A 19,482-nucleotide genomic window follows, 5' to 3' on the forward strand; every position below is an offset into this window, starting at 1 on the left:
CACCTAGGCCGTCTGGGCCTTCGGGTCAATCGGGGGAAGGGCTAACTTTGCCCGGTGCAGAGAATCTCTTTTCTCGGAATGGAGATAGACTCGGTTGCCATGTCCGCGCAGCTCACGAACGAGCGCGCGCACTCTCTGCTGACTTGTCTTCGACAGTTCGAGGGCAAGAGTGCGGTCCCACTGAAAATTTTTCAGAGGCTCCTGGGGCATATGGCATCCGCAGCCACGGCAACGCCACTCGGATTGCTTCATATGAGACTGTGGCTTCGCAATCGAGTCCCGAGGTGGGCATGGCATTACAACTCACTCCGAGTTCCAGTGACTCCAGCGTGCCGCCAAACCTTCTTGCCGTGGTCGAACCTCAGCTTTTTACGGGCCGGTGCCCTCTTCAGTGAGTTTCCAGGCATCTCGTTGTCTCCACGGATGCATCTACCACGGGTTAGGGTGCCATGTGCAATAGGCATGCAGCTGCGGGTTCCTGGATAGGACCCCAGCGCCTCATGCACATCAATTGCCTCGAGCTGCTGGCAGTACGCCTGGCCCTGCACCGCTTTCGAGCACTGCTCAGGGGTCAACACGTACTTGTCCGTTCAGACAATACCGCTACAGTAGCGTACATCTACCACCAGGGTGGTCTACGCTCACATTGGTTGTCGCAGCTCGCCCGCCACCTCCTGCTATGGAGTCAGAAGCACCTGAGGTCCCTTCGTGCAGTGTACATTCCAGGAGACCGGAACCTGGCGGCCCACGAGCTGCCATGGGTCCGCCCTATCTCTGGCAAATGGCGACTCCATCCCCAGATGGTCCAGCTGATTTGGGACCAGTTCGGGGAGGCACAGATAGACCTGTCGCCTCTCGGGACTCATCCCACTGCGCCCAGTTTTATTCCCTGTCCGAGGGCACGCTCGGCACAGACGCACTGGCGCACAGCTGGCCGCGGGGCCCACGCAAGTATGCGTTTCCCCCAGTGAGCCTTCTTGGACGGGTGTTGTGCAAGATCAAGGAGGACGAGGAGCAGGTCTTGTTGGTAGCCCCTTACTGGCCCACCAAGACGTAGTTCTCCGAACTGATGCTCCTCGCGACAGCACCTCCTTGGCCTTTCCTCTGAGGACACTCTCAGAGACGGGGCATCCTGTGGCACCCTCGTCCCGAGCTCTGGAGCCTACACCTGTGGCTCCTGGACGGGATGAGGCAGGTTTGAGTTCGCTGCCACCTGCGGTGGTGGCAACCATCACTTCCGCTAGAGCGTCGTCCACGGGACACCTCTACGCGTCGAAGTGGAACCTCTTCGTCAACTGGTGCTCTTCCCATGTGAAGACCCCCGGAGATGTTCGATCGGTGTCGTGCTTTCCTTCCTGCAAGAGGGGTTGGAGCGTAGGCTGTCGCCCTCCACCCTTAAGGTTTATGTCGCGGCCATTGCCGTGTCTCATGATGCAGCGAAAGGTAAGTCTATGGGAAAGCATGACCTGGTCATCAGGTTCCTGAGGGGAGCAAGGAGGCTAAATCCGCCTCACTCTCCCCTTGTGCCCTTTGGGACCTCTCAGTAGAGCTAAGTGCTCTGCAGAGGCCTCGCCTGGAGCCTTTGCAATCAGTAGAGTTTTTAGTCCTGTCCTATGTAGACAGCACTCCTGGTTGCATTGGCCTCCATCAAGAGGGTAAGGGACCTGCATGCATTCTCCGTTGACAAAGCGTGCCTGGGGTTCGTGCCGGCTTACTCTCACGTGATCTCACATTCTGTTACGTTACGTCGACATAACGTGGTGTTTCAGGACCTCAGACCAGCTCTTTGTCTTTTATGGGGGGAGCCAGAAGGGAAGGGCTTTCTCAAAGCAACGGCTGTCTCACGGGATAGTGGATGCCATTGCTTTGGCTTACCAACAGCAAGGTCGACAGTGCCCCCTTGGTGGGCCCACTCCACTCGTAGTGTGGCTTTCTCTTGGGCTTTAGCGCATGGCACCTCGTTGACAGACATTGCAGAGCTGCAGGCTGGGCAACACCAAACACCTTCGCAAGATTCTTAATCTGCGAATTGAGCCGGTGTCCTCTCTCGTACTCGCTTCCGCCAGTACTGGACCCGCTTAGGTGTCTTCGCTTGCTCGCCATTCCACTCCTCGGACTGGATAAGTGCGATATTTCTCAGTTGAGTCTTCCGTTGAAGCCCTGAGTCCTCCAGCACTCATGATGCGGGCACCACTGCGATTGCTCTGGTGCTGGCTAGGTGCCTCCGTGTGCACGGTTCCCTCGGTAACTGTCACATGTGTATTATCCACTGTAAGCCTCTCTGAGCACGTGTCTTCCCTTGGCAAGCCATCTGCCACACCTGGAGCTAAGTTTTTAGCCACCCATTGGTTGGTGCTCCAGTGATCTCCATATGTAGTCCCTAACACGGCTATATGTGTATTCTTAAGTCCTCCCTACGGTAGGCATCTGGTTGCATGTCCCTCCCGGCATATGCTTCCCAGTGTACCTTGGTATTCCTGTGTTAAAGTAGGAACTCCTGGTTATAAGGTAAGTTCAGGAGTCCAGACTTTCGCAGGGCACTGGAAGACAGCTATGAAGATGGCGTGATGGCACTGACCCCCATTCTCCGTCACTCCTGACGTAACTCGGAGTGACTACGAAAGGGAACGTCTCGGTTACGGATGTAACCCTCGTTCCCTGAGTAGGGAATGGAGACGTTATGTCTCCTTGCCACTTCTGCTGTATCGCTGGGTAGACACCGAGTTCAGTCTTGGCTCCTCAGCAAAGACATTCTGTGATTGCGTTCACTTCCTCCTTTTATACCCACAGGGGTGGGGCGGAGGTACGCTATGCAAATTCCGCAGCCCCAAGGCATTTTCATGCCATTGGCTCGTTGTTAAATACTCGAAGAGGATTGGCTTTCTATGCGAAACCCCCATTCTCCGTCACTCCTGACGTAACGTCTCCGTTCCCTACTCAGGGAACGAGGGTTACATCCGTAACCGAGACGTTATGGTAGGTATGTCTGGGGTAGGCTTAGGGTAGGCCACTAGGAGGCGCCTTTTGCCCCATATATATCTGCGTCTCTGTGGCGAGGGGTGCGTGGTTTGGCGAGATCTGCAGCGGGAGAGCGAGGGCGGAGCCAGGCGGTGAGTAAGCGGGTCAAGTTCAAATGACGAACACCTGTCTGTGATTGCAGTAATTGGCGTGAGGAGACCGCATATAAACAGCCCTGGCAGACAGCACTTGTGAGAGAGACTGGGAGCTCGTGCACGGACCGGCCAGACACGACGAGTGACGTCTTCATTGAGATTGAGCCTATTGCGAAGCTGTAGCCAGCGGGAAGAGTTCGTTTTGCCCATTTACTTTCTGGTTGTGATTTGTTTATTTGAGTTACGTTATTGTGAGCGCGGAGGGCGCTGTGGAAAGAGTGAAAAATAAAAGTGCACGAGCCCCAGATATCGCCGACCCTGTGTCTCCTTCCATCACCTACACTTCACACAGAACCTGATCTGTATCACAGTCTCATATTGACGCTAAAGGGTGCCATGTGCGTTGGATGTCCACGCTTTGGCAAAAGCGTCGTATATGTGGGATGAGAACGGACTGGTCATTTACTTATCCAAAATAAGTGTTTTCCATAAAACCCTGGTTAGGTGGAATCTGTACAAATGAAGAACATTTAAAACCATTGCTAACCCATGTTTATCTGATTACAACAACTCAAAAAGAATAAGCAGTATAATAATCCAATAGATTCTGCTGGCATTTATCATGCTGGCTAAGGTTAGTGTCCATGAATTCACCATTTAGAAAATACTGAAAGGTGGTGTGCATGGGATACCAGTCTATGGATGATACCAAGGAGGAAACCACAGCATCCAAACTAAACACTACATGTCTGAGATCTGCCAAACTCGACCTAGATGATCCAGATGCATGGCTTTCATTTGATACATGATGAGGATGAAACATGATGAGGAAGAAAATTATATTTTTCTCAATATGAGAAAATAAACACTGCATCCCCCAAATAGGATGGTATGATGGTGAATACACATTTGATTAAAAAAAATCTTAAATATATTTTGCTTTGTTCATGTTGTCAGGTTTAAAATCTGGGAACAATTACATCAAAGTGGTTACACACAAAACATTACTTACTACATCTTTATTATAGGATTTATATCAGATTAAAAAGGATAATAAAAGTTTAGAACTTTCACATCATATTATGTGATCACTTTACATGCTGCTTTACATTTTAATATCATGTTGACTGCTATCAGACAAACTCATTCTCTAGCACAGAATGTCTTTGGAAGGTCTAGGCTACTCACAGGGAATTTCTGCAAGTTAACCTCCCCCATGATCAGGCCACCCACACTTATAGTCATGTGCCTGGGATTGGCCCTTCTAAATGAGTCCAGTGTACTCCATATTGAATCCTGACTGACACGGTAAAATGAAACACAGGAAATGGCCCCTGCTTGGAATATGACCACTAAAGCTTATTTTATAGATGTTGAACAAAACCCGCCTATCAGCTTGAAAAGGCTGAAGAAAATCTCATTTATTTTCAGAGAAATAAAAATTAACATCAAAGGCCAAGTGGTCATAGATGTGTGAGATGACATTTTTCTTTATGAAATGATTTTTTTTTTAAGAAATGAATTTTAATTAAATAATGGTACAACTTAATAAGGTTTTATTTGTTGACAACATTAGTTAACATTAATTAACAATGAATACTTCCAGAGAATTTAGTCTTAATGTCAATCTCAACATTTACTAATACATTTCTTGATTCAAATGTTGCTTCTGTTAACATTCATTGATGCACTGTGAAATAACATTAGGACAAACATTTAAATTCACTATCACTAACATTTAAAAAGGTTAATTATTGCTATAAAAATATATGGCTTATTGTTAGTTCACCTCAATGCATTAATTGATGTTAACAAATGCGACCTTATTGTAAAAAAATTATAATAATAATAATAATAAACAATAAATTAAAATTAGTTCTTGTTAAATAGTGTGACCCAGTTCAAGGTTGTTGTTGTTGTTTTTTTTGTTTTTTTTTGTAATATCATTGCCTCATAGTGTCCTCCTTAGTGCACCTTCTGCTCTATTCTGAGAAGGCTTAGTGTTCCAGTGCAGAGAAACAGGGTGACTGGAAGAAATTTTGCTTGATTCAATTAGGCAAACAAACAGGCACTTACAGAGAGAACATTGCATGAGACTCTTATGCTTTCTATCTTGTACATAATGTAGAAAACACATTAACAAAACATTTGGAAAACAAAAAAAATAATTAAATAAAAATGTCAATTATTCTAACTTCCACTCTGTCCTGTTCCGGTCTCCATTTGAACCCATTGTTAAAAAGATATGAGGCGGCCGAGACTTGTTCAGAATAAAGGTGAATAATATAACATTATTACCTAGAGGAACATTTTTTGAAGAACCATCGGAAGAAAATGTAAGTGGTGCTTGCAATATAGGTGGTTGCTAGGGTGGTTGTTAATGTGTTTGGGGTAGCAGTTTGGTGTTCTGAGTTGTTATATGGTATTCCTAGATGGTTGCCTTGATGGTTGATTCCTTGATGGTTGTTGTGGGTGGTTAAGGCGTTTCTAGGCTGTTGCTATGGTATTCTGGGAGGATGCTAGGGCATTGATATGGTGTTCAGGGTGGATGCTCATTGTCATAGATGGTTACCATGGAGTTTGTATGGAGTTTTAAGCATGTTCTTATCGTGTTTTAGCACTTAGCTAATCACGGTTACCATGTAGCAGTTCACTGCTAGCATGTGTAACATGATGGAAATCCTAGTTGCTTGCAAGAGAGTCAACCCCTATACGATGTTCTGATGCTGAGATAGGTCCTGCTAAACAGTTGCAAGGGTACTCTGTTTGGTTGCTAGCGAATGGCTTGGCAGCTGCACATGATAAACCAATACCAATGCCATGACATTAAGATTTGAAGATATTACTTTTCCCATGATTTGACGCCTCATTCATGGAGACTAGGCTAGGAGACTACAAACAGTGCGGGACGAGTTACGCGCCACAGTTTTGCCCAGAAGAAGTAGTATGCAAGAATAAAACCTAATGCTTCGCTTCCAAGCACATCCAGCTGCAGACCCGCAGCACACCAGTTTCAGAACCCCAGCGCCAGAACCGGAAGTAAGGGGCAGAGTTACGTACTAACCAACACCAGCGCCAGGGCCGTAAGTGAGGGGCGGAGCTTATGTTTGAAACCTAACGCCACCTAACATAATTTAGAGGTTTTTTTGTTTTGTTGCTTTTATTAAACATGAAACCTCTATACATATGTATGATGCTACATTACAGTGCAATAAGCATTTTAAAACATTGATTTTGTGTAATATAATTGTATATAGTTTCAGTTATCGTTTGTATTAGATCGATGCTACTTCATCATGATGGTGAAAAAATAATACTTGAACCTTATGGGCATTTTAATGTATAACAGTTTAATAATTTTAGCGAAGCAGTTTATACATAGGCTACGTGTAGATTTACGAAGGTAAAACCTTTGTTTTTTTGTTTTTTATGAAGGAGTTAACTTTGTATAATAAAGCTTTGAAAGATATAAAACAAGACAAGCATTGGAGGTTTTCAAAATTATACACAATTCGATAACTGATTAGACCTCTGTGATATTTTATGTTCTATTTATTTATTTATTGTGTTTAAAAAAATCTTAAATTGTTTTGAAATTGAATATATGTATTTGTAAGATGATTTTGATTGTTTAATAAAAAAAACGCATGGGTATTTTTTTTATTATAAAATATACTTTATTTCACAAGAACATGTGCAGCATGCATTTTTTTCGTGTAAAATAATAATGTCAAAATCTAAAAAAGAGAGAGAAAAAATCGGCATTGTTTTAAGCGAAACAATAAAAATGTACACAAAATGACCAATTCAACCCTAGGTCTGTTTTATTACAACAATCTTGTATACATTTAACTTACAATGTATCAAATGAGGAACTCACTCTCAGGGCCATTTTGTCCTTACATTCTTGCTAAAATAACTATAATGCAATAATAATAATCCCCCCCCCCCCCCCTCACTTCCGGTTCTGGCGCTGAGGTTCTGAAACTGGTGGTCTGCACATGCATCGAGGAGGGCGGGGCGTGAAGGGGGGCTGGTGCTGACGCTGACGCTGACGCAGAACAGAAGGCGTGGTTTGCCTTCGGTGTTTCTGCCATTGAAGGGGATTCAGTGTGTGGTGACTCGGGCGGAGTCGGCTTTACTATCGGGAAACGAGCTCAAGCATCGAGATAAAGAATAAATAATAAAAAAAAAGAATTTAGCGGGTTGAAATGTACCACTGCTGTATGTTACTTCCCTCAAGAAGCGTCGTATGTGGATTATTTTTAGCGTTTGTGGTGGGTGGATTTGTTGGAGAGCTGCTTAAACTGGAGTTACGGGAAGCGAAGGAGATTTTCTCGGCCCTGGTTTTCATGAACGTGTTCCTTACAACTTACTAAAGTTCGCAGATATTCTTCAGTTTATCTCTGTTTTAACCAGTGCTCGGTATGTATGCTTGTTTTATGAAGTATGCAATGTGTTTAGGATGGGTGTGTGTTGTATTGTTGAGATTATGTGAGGTTTGGCAGGATCGCTTTAGCTGTGTCGATTGTTCCAGTACAGCGTGTCCAAACAGAATTCTATTAGCAGCTACTGACTCTCCACTTACGTTACTTCAACTACTTGACACTGGCGGTTTATTTACTACCACCATTGTGCTTTTAGCATCCTAAATTAAGTTGTAACTTTACTCTTTCTAATGTTTTTGTGCATTAAAAAGTTATAAAAGTAAAAGTTATACATGTATATGGTTCACTAATAATCCGTTATATTATTTAAGGCTAACATTTAGCCAATAAGCTAACCCCGAACATTCAAAATGAATATAAATCTATTTACATGCGTCTTCTATCAACGCCTAATGCATTTAAGTTAATTTGCTGTGTGTGATTTTTTTTTTCTAATTTAATTGTCGTTTTAGTATTGCTATTGAATTTCAATTATATAAACTTACACTTCAATTGCTTTTTGAATAAATTCATTTTATGTTTGGTTATGTTTGTTCGTTCTTAATGTTGCGCCGATTAAATAAATTGTGACGTTAATCTGTCACATGAAACTCAAAGCAGAGTTTTTCTCTGTCAGCATTTTAACTCTTTGGCGTTTCTTTTAGGCCGTTTGTTCTTTTATTTGCACTTTTTCAAAAAAGTGTTTATTTACGTTTTATGCTTTCTTGGTTAAGTACAGTGCTTAACATTTTTAAATAACAATGTATCGTTAGAAGACAGAAGAACAAAGAATCACGCAATAAATAATCTCAATATTTTGCTCGTTTAGTTCTACTTGGATAAAAGTATTTACTTGCAGAACATTTATAATCATTATAATCTATTGTTGTTTATGCTATAAAGCTACTACAAAAAAAAAATAAAACGTGTGTGTATATATATATATTTTTTTTGCCTTATGGTATAGTATTCTATCAAATGATGTGTAACAAGAGTAGATTTACTTATTTTTATCACCATAGAAGTTGAGTTACTGTTTGAAATGGATTTTGTGTGGCTTGTGTAAAATGGCTTCTCTTCTGTGTTGCAGGTTTGAGTTACTGTGTATGATCCAGAGGAACAGGCCTCACACAGATGGGAAGAGTCTGTAAGAAGCACCTTGAAGGTGCACCCAATCATTGGACTATTAGTTTCACATAATCCACTTATCCAGACAGACTATCGAGTGGATGATAATGATAATAAAGGCGTAAAGTCTTTGGATGAAACCTTGTTTTCTTCGACTCTTGCGCCTATATATAAAAATATAGGTTTAAAGAACTTTTGTGAACCATCATTATCATTTTTGTGACACCAGAACTTTACCATCAAAATGAGTGCAGAAGGATATCAGTACAGAGCGCTATATGATTACAAGAAAGAAAGGGAGGAGGATATTAACCTGCATGTAGGGGACATTCTTACAGTCAACAAGGGTGCACTACTTGCAGTTGGCTACGTAGAGGGCATAGAGGAGAGACCAGAAGAAATCGGATGGCTGCCTGGCTTTAATGAAACCACTCAAGAAAAGGGGGACTTTCCTGGTACTTACGTTGAGTTCATCGGCAAGAAAAAGATTTCTCCACCAACTCCCAAACCAAGGCCCCCAAGGCCTCTACCTGTGGCTCCGGGGACTGCAAGGCCAGACTCAGACTCTGAGCAAAGTGAGTAAGCTAAAAAAATCCCCTGAATTATATTTTCAGCCTTTTTGCCACATCCAGGGATCTGAAAGTATTGCTAACTGGACAAAAACATGTCTTGCATATGATACAAATTAGCTGTAGATTTCAAAGTATTTATCAAAGTATCTTAAATTAGAATTTTATAACAGTTTGAGCTGCTAATTAGATAGTTTCTCAATTCCACAGAAGTTTTATATAGTTAACCCTTTGATTAATATTTGGTCACCAGAGTTGACCTTAACCAGTGGTCACAAAGCAGATCTTCATGCAGTATTTAAAAAAAAAAAAAGTCAAACATTTTAGCTTGGTTGGTGCATACTTTTAACGAACCCTTTTTCCACTTAACTAGATCCATTCATGCTGATGCCAAACCCACGTGCCTCTCTTAAAATACCCACTCACCACTTATTCCATTTTTGTTACTAGCGACCAGATTTTACACCACCATTTCATCAAGAGATTGGATTTATAGCTGCACTGCAGCACACAAATGTCGCCTGAATATTTAAAGGTGTTTAAGGTTTGCACTGGGTTATGCTTTGTGATTGCAAACATGTCAGGAAGCCCAGATTTGGATGGAGGCACACAAGAGTTTGTAATTGTCTTGCATTGCTGCATCTTTCACACAGCCACAGTACGAGGGCTTAGAGCACCCTATGGCTCCTTTAAAATCGCCCAGTTTGCGTAATTTGTAGGTTTGCTCTATGCTGTCTTTTTGTGTAATTTGTTGCCATTTATTTTCTAGTGTCTTAAAAGCTTGACCTATATTGAGAATTATACAATACAGATTCTTAGGGCACTTTCACACTATAGCTTTTGATGCGTGTTTGCCTTTAGGTTCTTAATAAGTACCAGAAAGACAAACTCGGTTGTCATGGTGACAACTAAACGTGTTCATGTTGTCAGGTTATGAAACATGGGTAAGAGAGATAGGGCACAGTGAGAGGGTTTTTTTTTTTTTTTGTCAAGAATCAAGATTGCTTAAGCTGCATAACTGTGGCTAAATTGATACTATGGCCTTTTTTTTTTTTGAACGACTATTCTGATTTGTGTGCATGTTAAGGGAAGGGAGAGGAAGCTCTTACATTGGACAGGGGTTGAGACTTGGAGATTCTAGTTTTAAAGGAATGTAAACCAGAAGCAGATCTGGAAAACTGCCAGAGCTCTTGGCATTATGCTGCTCACATGCTAGAACCAGGACTCAAACCCAATCCACCACTAAAACTAAAAGTTCCTGTTCTCAAACTCAACATATTTGACTTGGCTGTGATTTATTTTTCTTATCTACATAGGACATAATTGACATCTGATGCTAATTACACTGTAGGAAGATTTTTTCAGCCTTGCTAGAAAATCTCTGGTTTCTCTTCCTCATTTGAAATGACTACCGTATGTTTTTTTTGTTTTTTTTTTCTCTTGAAATCCTCTTAGCCTATTTGGGGAACTGTTGCGTAAAAAATCAGTGCAGAGAGAAGTGAAATGCCAGAAAACTCGATAGTGATGCTTGAGGTATTATGTGGCATTGTGTGTGTGGTATTATGTTATTCCTGATGAATCTCCAGAGCTAGCTGAGCTCATTTCGAAAATTATTTGAAACATTAAATTGAAAAAATAAATTAATAGGCAAAAATAAAATGCTTTCCAGTGTGACATTTACTGTGCGCCATTTCCGTGTGGGGCCTGAAGCAGAGACTCATGGCATAAGAAACATCTGGAATGTCTTAAAGACGAATCTCACAGATTTTCACCAATTTAGCAATTGGCGCTTCCTCTTAGTGTTCACTTTATTGGTCTACTAGGCTAGCACAGGATAATTCCAGGCAGAGAACGATTTATAATTGTGCTGTGCTAAACGAAGCTCAACTGGAAATATAACTTTAACCATTCCTTACCGTTCTTAGAACCTTTTGATGAAAAAACAGCAGTTTTTTTTTCCAACAGCAAGATTCTAAATGGAAAGTTTACATTTAAAAAGTTACCAAATGTATCCATTGAATTTGTGTCAAACAGGTTAATGCACCAAGTAAAATCATTAGTCATTCTTGCGATGAATTCGCGTCTACCGCGCCGTGCTAAACACCTCATTCACTCAGCAAAGTAAACGCATCTTTAAATTGAAATCACTTGCTCCAGACGCGTTTGGTGTGAACGCACCACTACTGTTCATACTCTCTGTAATAAGAGGCTGGGTTGATGAGCTTTTAGTAAAGAACTGCTATGTTCAAACTTGAGAAAAAGAAAGTAATAAGCCATGGTTTATCTGCACTGTAGGCTGAGGCCTAGTTTACCTTACATGTGCACTTTGTAATTTTATTTTGTATTGCCCTGTTTGAGCCCTTAGAAGGGGCTGTTTGTGTGACAAATATTTTTTCATCCTTTTATTGATGGGCAGTGTCACATGTGTCAAGTGTGAATGTTAGTGTGAAATTGAACACTTCATTTTGTGCCATTATTGTTTTCAATAAAACAACATTTGCACAAAGTAAGCTAATCCACTTTTCTATGTTGATTAGAGCATTAAAATGAGAAAGTAATGGGACAGAATGAAATCAAGGGACATTAAGAATAGATAAATATGTGAGATTAATCGCGAGTTAACTATGACATTAATGCGATTAATCGCATTGTTTTTATTACTGTGTACAACCAACCATATTGTTAAGGCCCGTACACTCCGGGACGAATATCAGCGTGCGTTATTCGTCAGCGGTTTTCAACGCATTTTTTGTGTTCACACCCAAGCGTTTTTCGTTGACGATGAGCCGAGTGAACATGCAAATTCATTCCCTGACATTAGATGGCGCTTAATGTAAAACAGAAATAATAATAGAATACTATACTAGGGTGATCATATTCATGTCTCAATGTTTTATTATGACAGATAAAAAAACCGAATGAAATAATGATAGAAATAATGTCTTCTGTATTAGAAAAATAAATATATAAATAATAAATAACTAAAAGAAATGCCTCCAAATGTAACAAAAAATAGCTCTCACGAACTTACAAAAAAAACGAACTTACAAAATCTATTTATATTTTTAATTTTCATTCTCTTTATCTTGTTTTTCTTCCTCGTCCTCGTCCACCTTGTTTGCCCATCTATATTTTGCTGTAGAACTGATCTTTCCCACCAGTTTTTTTTTTTTTTTTTTGAAAACCAGGACATTTTCATCACTTAAAAACAGCCAGGACAGGACATGGAAACAGGACATGTGTAACGCAAAGTTGAGATGTTGCCCAGAGATAAAAACATAGCAGTTGTTGTCGGATGAACAGATGCACGAGAGATGAGAGTTGTTGTATTTCCCCGCATTTAATAAAACCAGTCAAACGTTACACACTCATCCTAATACATGGGGATCAAGCGAGAAAAAAACCCCCACAAACAAACATCTGGTCACAATAGAAAAATAAAATAAAAGAAAGAATACAAAGAGTCGGCAGAGCGGTTATCTCCTCTTCTCACGTGTCAAAATCTAACTGACACTATGCACACTATGTGCAGTTCTCATCTCAACTCAGATTTCTATAAAGCACAAAGTGACCGTTTTACACATGTCCCGGGAAAACAGGACTGTTGGTCACCCTATACTATACTATTATTACAGAAATACTAATATAAATATTATCATATAGCTCTTTATGCTCCGAGACCAGCAGCTCAACATTCATCTTGCCCATAGGTATCTTATCTCTTCTTCGCCGTATGTGTGCTCGGCAAGACCGTTTTGTGTTTGAGTATGGCGCCCCCAAGTTGTGTTTTACTGTAACTTCAGAAGTACCAGACACGTGAGCAAACCCGCCAATCTCGTTAATCGGATAGGTTTTGACGCGGCGCAACAAACCAAAAAAATGAACCCAAAGCTTTTTTTTAAAAATGACACTTTTACGCGTGGCGTTTTTCGCGTCGGTGTGAACACTCACATTGGCGCCCATTGTTTAGTCACGAGGCGTTAAACGTCGACGAATATCGCGCACGAAATCGCCCCGGTGTGAACAGGCCTTTAAATGGCATTACTGAGATGAGCGTGAATGCATTGTATATTTAAGGCACCCAGGTCGCACTTCTCGTTGCTTTACTGTGTTTCAGATTTTTCTCGTTCTCTCTTAATTCTACATCTTCCTCTTTGAATTTTTGGATTATTCTTCTGGGGTCAGACATGATTGAGGAGATTGAAGGGGAGTGTTTAGCATGGGACATCTCTCTGTCCCTCCCCCCAGCTAACCTCCCACTCACACACTCACTCACTCACACACTCACACAGCTCAAGAGAAGAGCAGATGTGGAATTTCTGTCCGTTTTGGCTCCCAGGCTTTTTTTTTTTTTTTTTTTTTTTTTTTAAACATTTACACACTCCTTTCTGTGGGCCTCTAGTAGAGTGAGAGGATCTGTATGTGCCCAGCCCAGCTTTGTGCACGATTCTTGTTTCATTCACAGTCATTACGGAGAGACACTTCAGCATAGCCGTGATAAACTTTGCACTTTTCTATACTTTTTACTGCACTTATACTGTAGGACTCTTTGATGTTATTTATAACAATGACAATAAAGAAATAAACCTGAACCTGATGTGAAGCTTTCAACTGCATTCTGGGTCCACAAATTGTATTGCGTAGTTTTTCCTTCACTTCGGTTCCAAGTTGACTTTTTCTGTGCGTGACACCAAATAGGGAATGAGATCTTTTATGGCTTTAACTCTTTCTGTACTATGAAAATTAGAGTTCCTCTTTATCTGAAACGGTTCTGTTTTATTGCATGGAGAATGAGTTGAGCTGGTAAACATACACTGTGTTCATGAATTCTTTACAACATTGCCTACTTCTTAACTTTTGAATGTTTTTCAATAATCAGAATAGTATAATACAATAACATTGCCAAAAAATTATGGCCACAATAGTCATGAAAGTTGTCAAGTCATCCATAAACCAACCAGTGATAAGTTATTCTGATATTTTTCTTTTAGGTTTGATTATTTTTAGTAGTGGTGCTTTAGTTGGCATTCCCTTCTTTAGTAAAGCGGTTTACATTTTAAAATCCTTGAAATTTTAAACTTTCTTCTAATAGTTCTAAGTATACGTCACTTAGATTTAGGGATCTTTTAGATTGAATAACCAAGGAATATGTTCAAAATATGGGGCTGCTCATTCAGTATTTGCCTGCTTTATATATTAATCATTCCGTAAAGCTAGTAAATGTTCTTTGTTTCGGTATTCTGGAGTTCAGGATTCTGTTTCCAATTTCCATGGGCAATTAAAGTATATGATGTGATCAAACCTTGTATGGACTAAAGCCTTGTTCACATTAAATGATTTTAAAACGTCAGTCTGAACTGTGCGGTTCACACTACATGACTTGCTCTCAGTGAAATCGGGAGTGTTCAAGTTGTTTAGCTGTTCATATCACACAACACAACGTGATTGATCCGCAACAGGAGGTAACTCACTACACGAGTTGACAGCGCACTACATAGAGATACAACCACGATTGGATGATAAGAGAAAATCATGTGTGATTCAATGAGAGCTGTTTCAGTACCATGTTACGGTCTAAATCCTGAAAATAATCAAATAAATAACGAGTTGACAACAACTTTCTATCTTGTCTACAAACCACGTTTTGTCACGAAAAAACACGCAATAAATAAATAAATATTGCGCCAATACCCAGCAAAGAAGAGAAGAACACAACACGCGAATATGGACGTCAGACAGAAACTAGTGCTGCACACACTGTTTGCGCGACGATCTGCTCTGAGGGAAAAAATGCAAAAAAAAAAAAGAGAAACTAAGATTCACCTGTTGTCCTCAACCCATGCATTGCTATGATTGGCTGTACTCATGACATCACTGAGTTTCAGTCGCGCGACGGCTCTGGATATCTAGCAGGCTAGTTATTTTTCTGAGCTCGGCGACGCGTCTGCGAGGCGTTTGCAAGCGTTTTCGCTGTGTTGTTGGCTCTTTCATAACAGATTGGCAAGCGTTCATCGTCCGCGAATCCCCCGCGATTTGCAATCGATAGCACCCTGACCTGTCGGCGAGCTCAACGATTTGCAAATCGGGCATAAATCGGGCTTAAAATCCTGTAGTGTGAACTTGGCATAACCAGTTTTGATCCACAAGTCCATGCAAGGCCCACATTCCTGTACTTCGTGTGACATGGCAGTATTTTAGCATGCAGTTTGCAGGGGTGATGCAGTCTGTGCATTAAATTTAGAGAAGCTATGCTTATCTGCTATTAATATTTATCTACAATACGTAAGCTACAATACAGTTTAAGCTACAATATGTAACTTTATTGGTCACAAGAGGGCGCCATTTCCAACAATAACAAAGGCGTGTATGTGACGCAGTTACGAGCTGAATGATGGGACTTCCTGTCAAGCTGATGGATCTAATAATGTTTGAGGATTAGTGAAAAAACTCATGTTTTTTTAACATTACAGTGGTATGAAGCAGGTCGCGATTGCTAATAATAATATATATATATATATATATATATATATATATATATATATATATATATATATCAGGGTTTCCGTTGTCCGGTAATTACCGGACATTGGCCGGGAAAAAAATGAAATGTCCGACAAAATTAAATCTCTCCGGTCAAATTGTCCGATTAAAATTGCCTAATAATCCAGCCCCCCTAACACAATCTGAATTAGAGAATAAGCCTAAAATATATAAAGCAAAAATACACCGACCTTTGGCTATGTTATAAAGGAACAGGCTCTACCGTTTGAATGTTATTAAAGACGGCACATACAAGGATGTCAAAGTGACCAATTCAAGCGACCGCTACATTCAAGCTTTCAAAAAAGCCAGGGAATGCTATGTTCAACATCTGATAGATGCCTTGCAAGATCAGTTCCCCGAGGATTGCATGGATCTACTTCACTGCCTCTATGCCCTTCTGAATCCCTAGATATCCGCAGACATAGTGGTAAGTAGGATCTGTTGATTTATTATACGGTCATTCTACAGAAACGTCGGTCCCCTTTCATTATGGCAAGATGTCTTTATTTATTTATTTTTCTAACATTTAAACTTACACGACATTATTAAAATTTAAAATATAGGCTAAATAAAAATGTATATTTTTGTGCATTTATTTAAAGATGGCATGTACCCGTATTTTCCGCCCCATAAGGCGCACTTAAAAGCCTTCAATTTTCTCAAAAAACGACAGTGCGCCTTATAATCCGGAGCGCCTTATATATGGATCAATTGGTTAATAACGCTCCGCGTTACCTTACCTAATGCTCAGCCTTACCTTACAAAAAACTAAAGACCAACAACAACATTTTCAAAACAGAAATGTTTCATTTCAAATTACAAATTAGGACTAGCAAGAACAGGAATGTAGCATACTCAAAAAGTCCTGTAAAATTAAACGAATAAATGGGCCTAATAATATTAATAAAAATTTTATAAACAAAAATATACATAAAAGTTTTAAAAGTAAATTAACTATAGGCTAGAATTTTGATAACTGAACTTTTGCCCAACGCACACGATAAAAATGTAAATGGATTAATAACCATTGTACACACAAACTGCAGTAAAAATAAACGAATAAATGGGCCTAATAATATAACTAAAATAAAAATATGAACCAAAATGTAAAAAAAAAAAATGTATAGGCCTACATAAATGTTTAAAAGTAGGCTAATTAATTTTTAGGCCAGATTTTGATAAGCCTAACTGATTTTTGTGCAGCACACACTATTAAAATTTAAATTGGCTTAGGCCTATATCATCTGTTCAAAAAAAAAAAAAAAAGTAAAATTAAACGAATCAATGGGCCTAATTATATAAATAAAAATCATCTACAGCAACATCAATGTGTTATATTAAATAAATTTTGGTAAATTAACTATTAGGCCATAAGATGCCTATACACTCTAAAAAATGATGTGTTGGATTTACTTAAAATATATATGCACCATTTTTGCATCATACTTTTTAAGTAATCCCAACTTGGAATATTTTTACTTAAAATTAACAAGAAAATCTTTGTTATATCTACTTAATTATTTGAGTTCACGCAACATTCTTTACTTAAAAATGTATGCATCACGTTACATATATTTTTAAGTAAAGAATGTCACGTGAACTAAAATATTTAAGTTTATTTTATGTAAAATTATTCCAAGTTAAAAATTTACTTAATTAAATGATTACGGATTACTTAAAAAGTATGACGCAAAAATGGTGCATATATCTTTTAAGTAAATCCAACACAGTGCAGGCCATGTGAGATCAAAACAAATCTTAGTTCTGTTTACTTAACATTTAAGCTCATTTATATATAAAAATAAGACAATTAAATCAGTTGAACCAACCATTTTAACTTATTTTAGATCTTCAGCTTGCATGTCTTAAAATAAATTAAACATGCAAATCACACACAATAAAGCATTTCACTTTATTATTTATTTTTTACCCAAAACTTTTAAATTGCATCTTAAAATATATTAAAATAGAAAATAGTTGTTAAAATAATAATAATTAAAAAAAATAATAATAATAATAATAGTCAGAATATTACAGTTTTTTCTTGGATCAAAGAAATGAAGGCTTGGTGGGCAGAAGATATACAGTATAGGCCTATATATTTATTTTTTTCAAAAATCAATAAAAAAACAATTAAATGTAACAAATTAGTCCATTATTAAATGCATATAAATATAAAAATTAGTCTATTAATATCTATTAATTTAAACAAAATAGGAGTTAATTAATGACTTTTGTCCAGAGGTTTTGAACGAATCTATTCAAAAATATTTTAACAGTAACTACTGGAGAACAGTAAAGATCTATCTTTATTTGAAGCTAAACTTTTGTTTAAAGGGTATTTACTTATTTTGATAATAATTTTGAAGGTTTAATTTACTGAATTGTCGCTGTCATTTAGGAATAATATTGTGCTAGAATCAAGATTGCCATTATTTAATGATAAATTGTGCACACGGAGCTGTAGGCAATGTGTTTTTGAATATAATATTTATGTTAACGTTACCAAAAGTAGGCTAACCCGCGCCCAAAGCCCCCTTCCCCGCGATCCATGTATAGATAGAGAATATGGGAATTTGTAAATATGCAAGGTACATTTGTTTTATCCAAAAACAACTCGCTAATAAAGTAGGCCTATAATCTAGGCTATCCGTGGGGGAGAAAGCGCCGTCCGAATTGGTAACCGAACGCGTCGCGTCTAGTTAGATGCTTGAATCTTCCGCAGCCCGCTTAAGTTCAAATTTTTCTACCGAGGAAGACGTTTGCGGCAAACGAGTCACCCAATTCGCGACGCCCGGCGCGAATGATGCGTCTTCGCGTCTTTGCATTGACTATGAATGTAATCTGCTATCGCAAATAATTAAATTCACGTTCTGTGTGAACACACCATTAATGCATAAGCCAACATCATGGTCATATATTTTGAAAAAACACAATACACTCTTCAAATACTCGCGTGCAAAACACTTATTTCATTCATTTACATGTAGACTACAAACGTTTACATTCGTAAGTAACACGTTTCTAATTGTTGATGCAAAATTTGTAGCAATTCTGAAATTCAGTTAAAAGTAAATTTCTTGACCAAAAATGCAATAAATGATCATGTGTAGGCCTAAGTACAAAAAATAAGCTTACCTCTTCTCAACGTCTTCACATGTGCTGTGAAATAAAATGGCTTAATTTTTGTCTGGATAGGCATCACGGGAAATTGCATATCACGTGGCTCATATACTTAAAATGATATGCTAGATTTACTTAATTTTGACGCAAGTTGACATGCCTTATGTATTTTTCATTTTATTTATACATACATTTAAGTGCACCTAGTAACTTATATTTTTGTGTTACACACACTATATATGTTAAGTAAACGTTGAAAAGTTATGAATACTTAATTTTTTATGTTTGATCCAATTACTTTTATAAGTAATGGTTGTTCGGCCAACGAATCGTTTTTTAGAGTGTAGGCTATATCTAACTGAACTTTTGGACAGAGAGCACGTGGATGACAATTTAAATTGTCTCAAACTTAAAAAAAAAAGAAGAAGAAGAAGAAGAAATAATTGCTTTCCTTATCTAGAATACAGTTCTTTTGAGTTCACCTTCAAGAACACGAGTTTGGACAATGTCTGAGGCTTCAGACAAATGCGGTGGTTTCTTGAACGCAGGCCAGCAGCGGAGAAAACCCTCTCTGTGCTG

At 39.1% G+C, this 19,482-nt stretch overlaps 1 protein-coding gene across 1 annotated transcript in view; it reads left to right on the plus strand.

Moving 5' to 3' along the window:
* The first annotated feature begins 7,217 nt into the window (after nt 1-7,217).
* The window catches only part of pik3r1 (phosphoinositide-3-kinase, regulatory subunit 1 (alpha)), a 52,848-nt gene continuing 40,583 nt past the window's right edge, over nt 7,218-19,482 (plus strand). Inside the window, exons 1-2 of the mRNA XM_089129941.1 lie at nt 7,218-7,538; nt 8,631-9,243. Coding sequence (XP_088986067.1) covers nt 8,913-9,243 — 331 coding nt within the window. The 5' untranslated portion in view covers nt 7,218-7,538; nt 8,631-8,912. The remainder of the gene's footprint in view (nt 7,539-8,630; nt 9,244-19,482) is intronic.

This window comes from Pimephales promelas, chromosome 4 (assembly GCF_988280905.1).
Source record: "Pimephales promelas chromosome 4, fPimPro1.hap1.1, whole genome shotgun sequence".
Classification (NCBI taxonomy): Eukaryota; Metazoa; Chordata; class Actinopteri; order Cypriniformes; family Leuciscidae; genus Pimephales; species Pimephales promelas.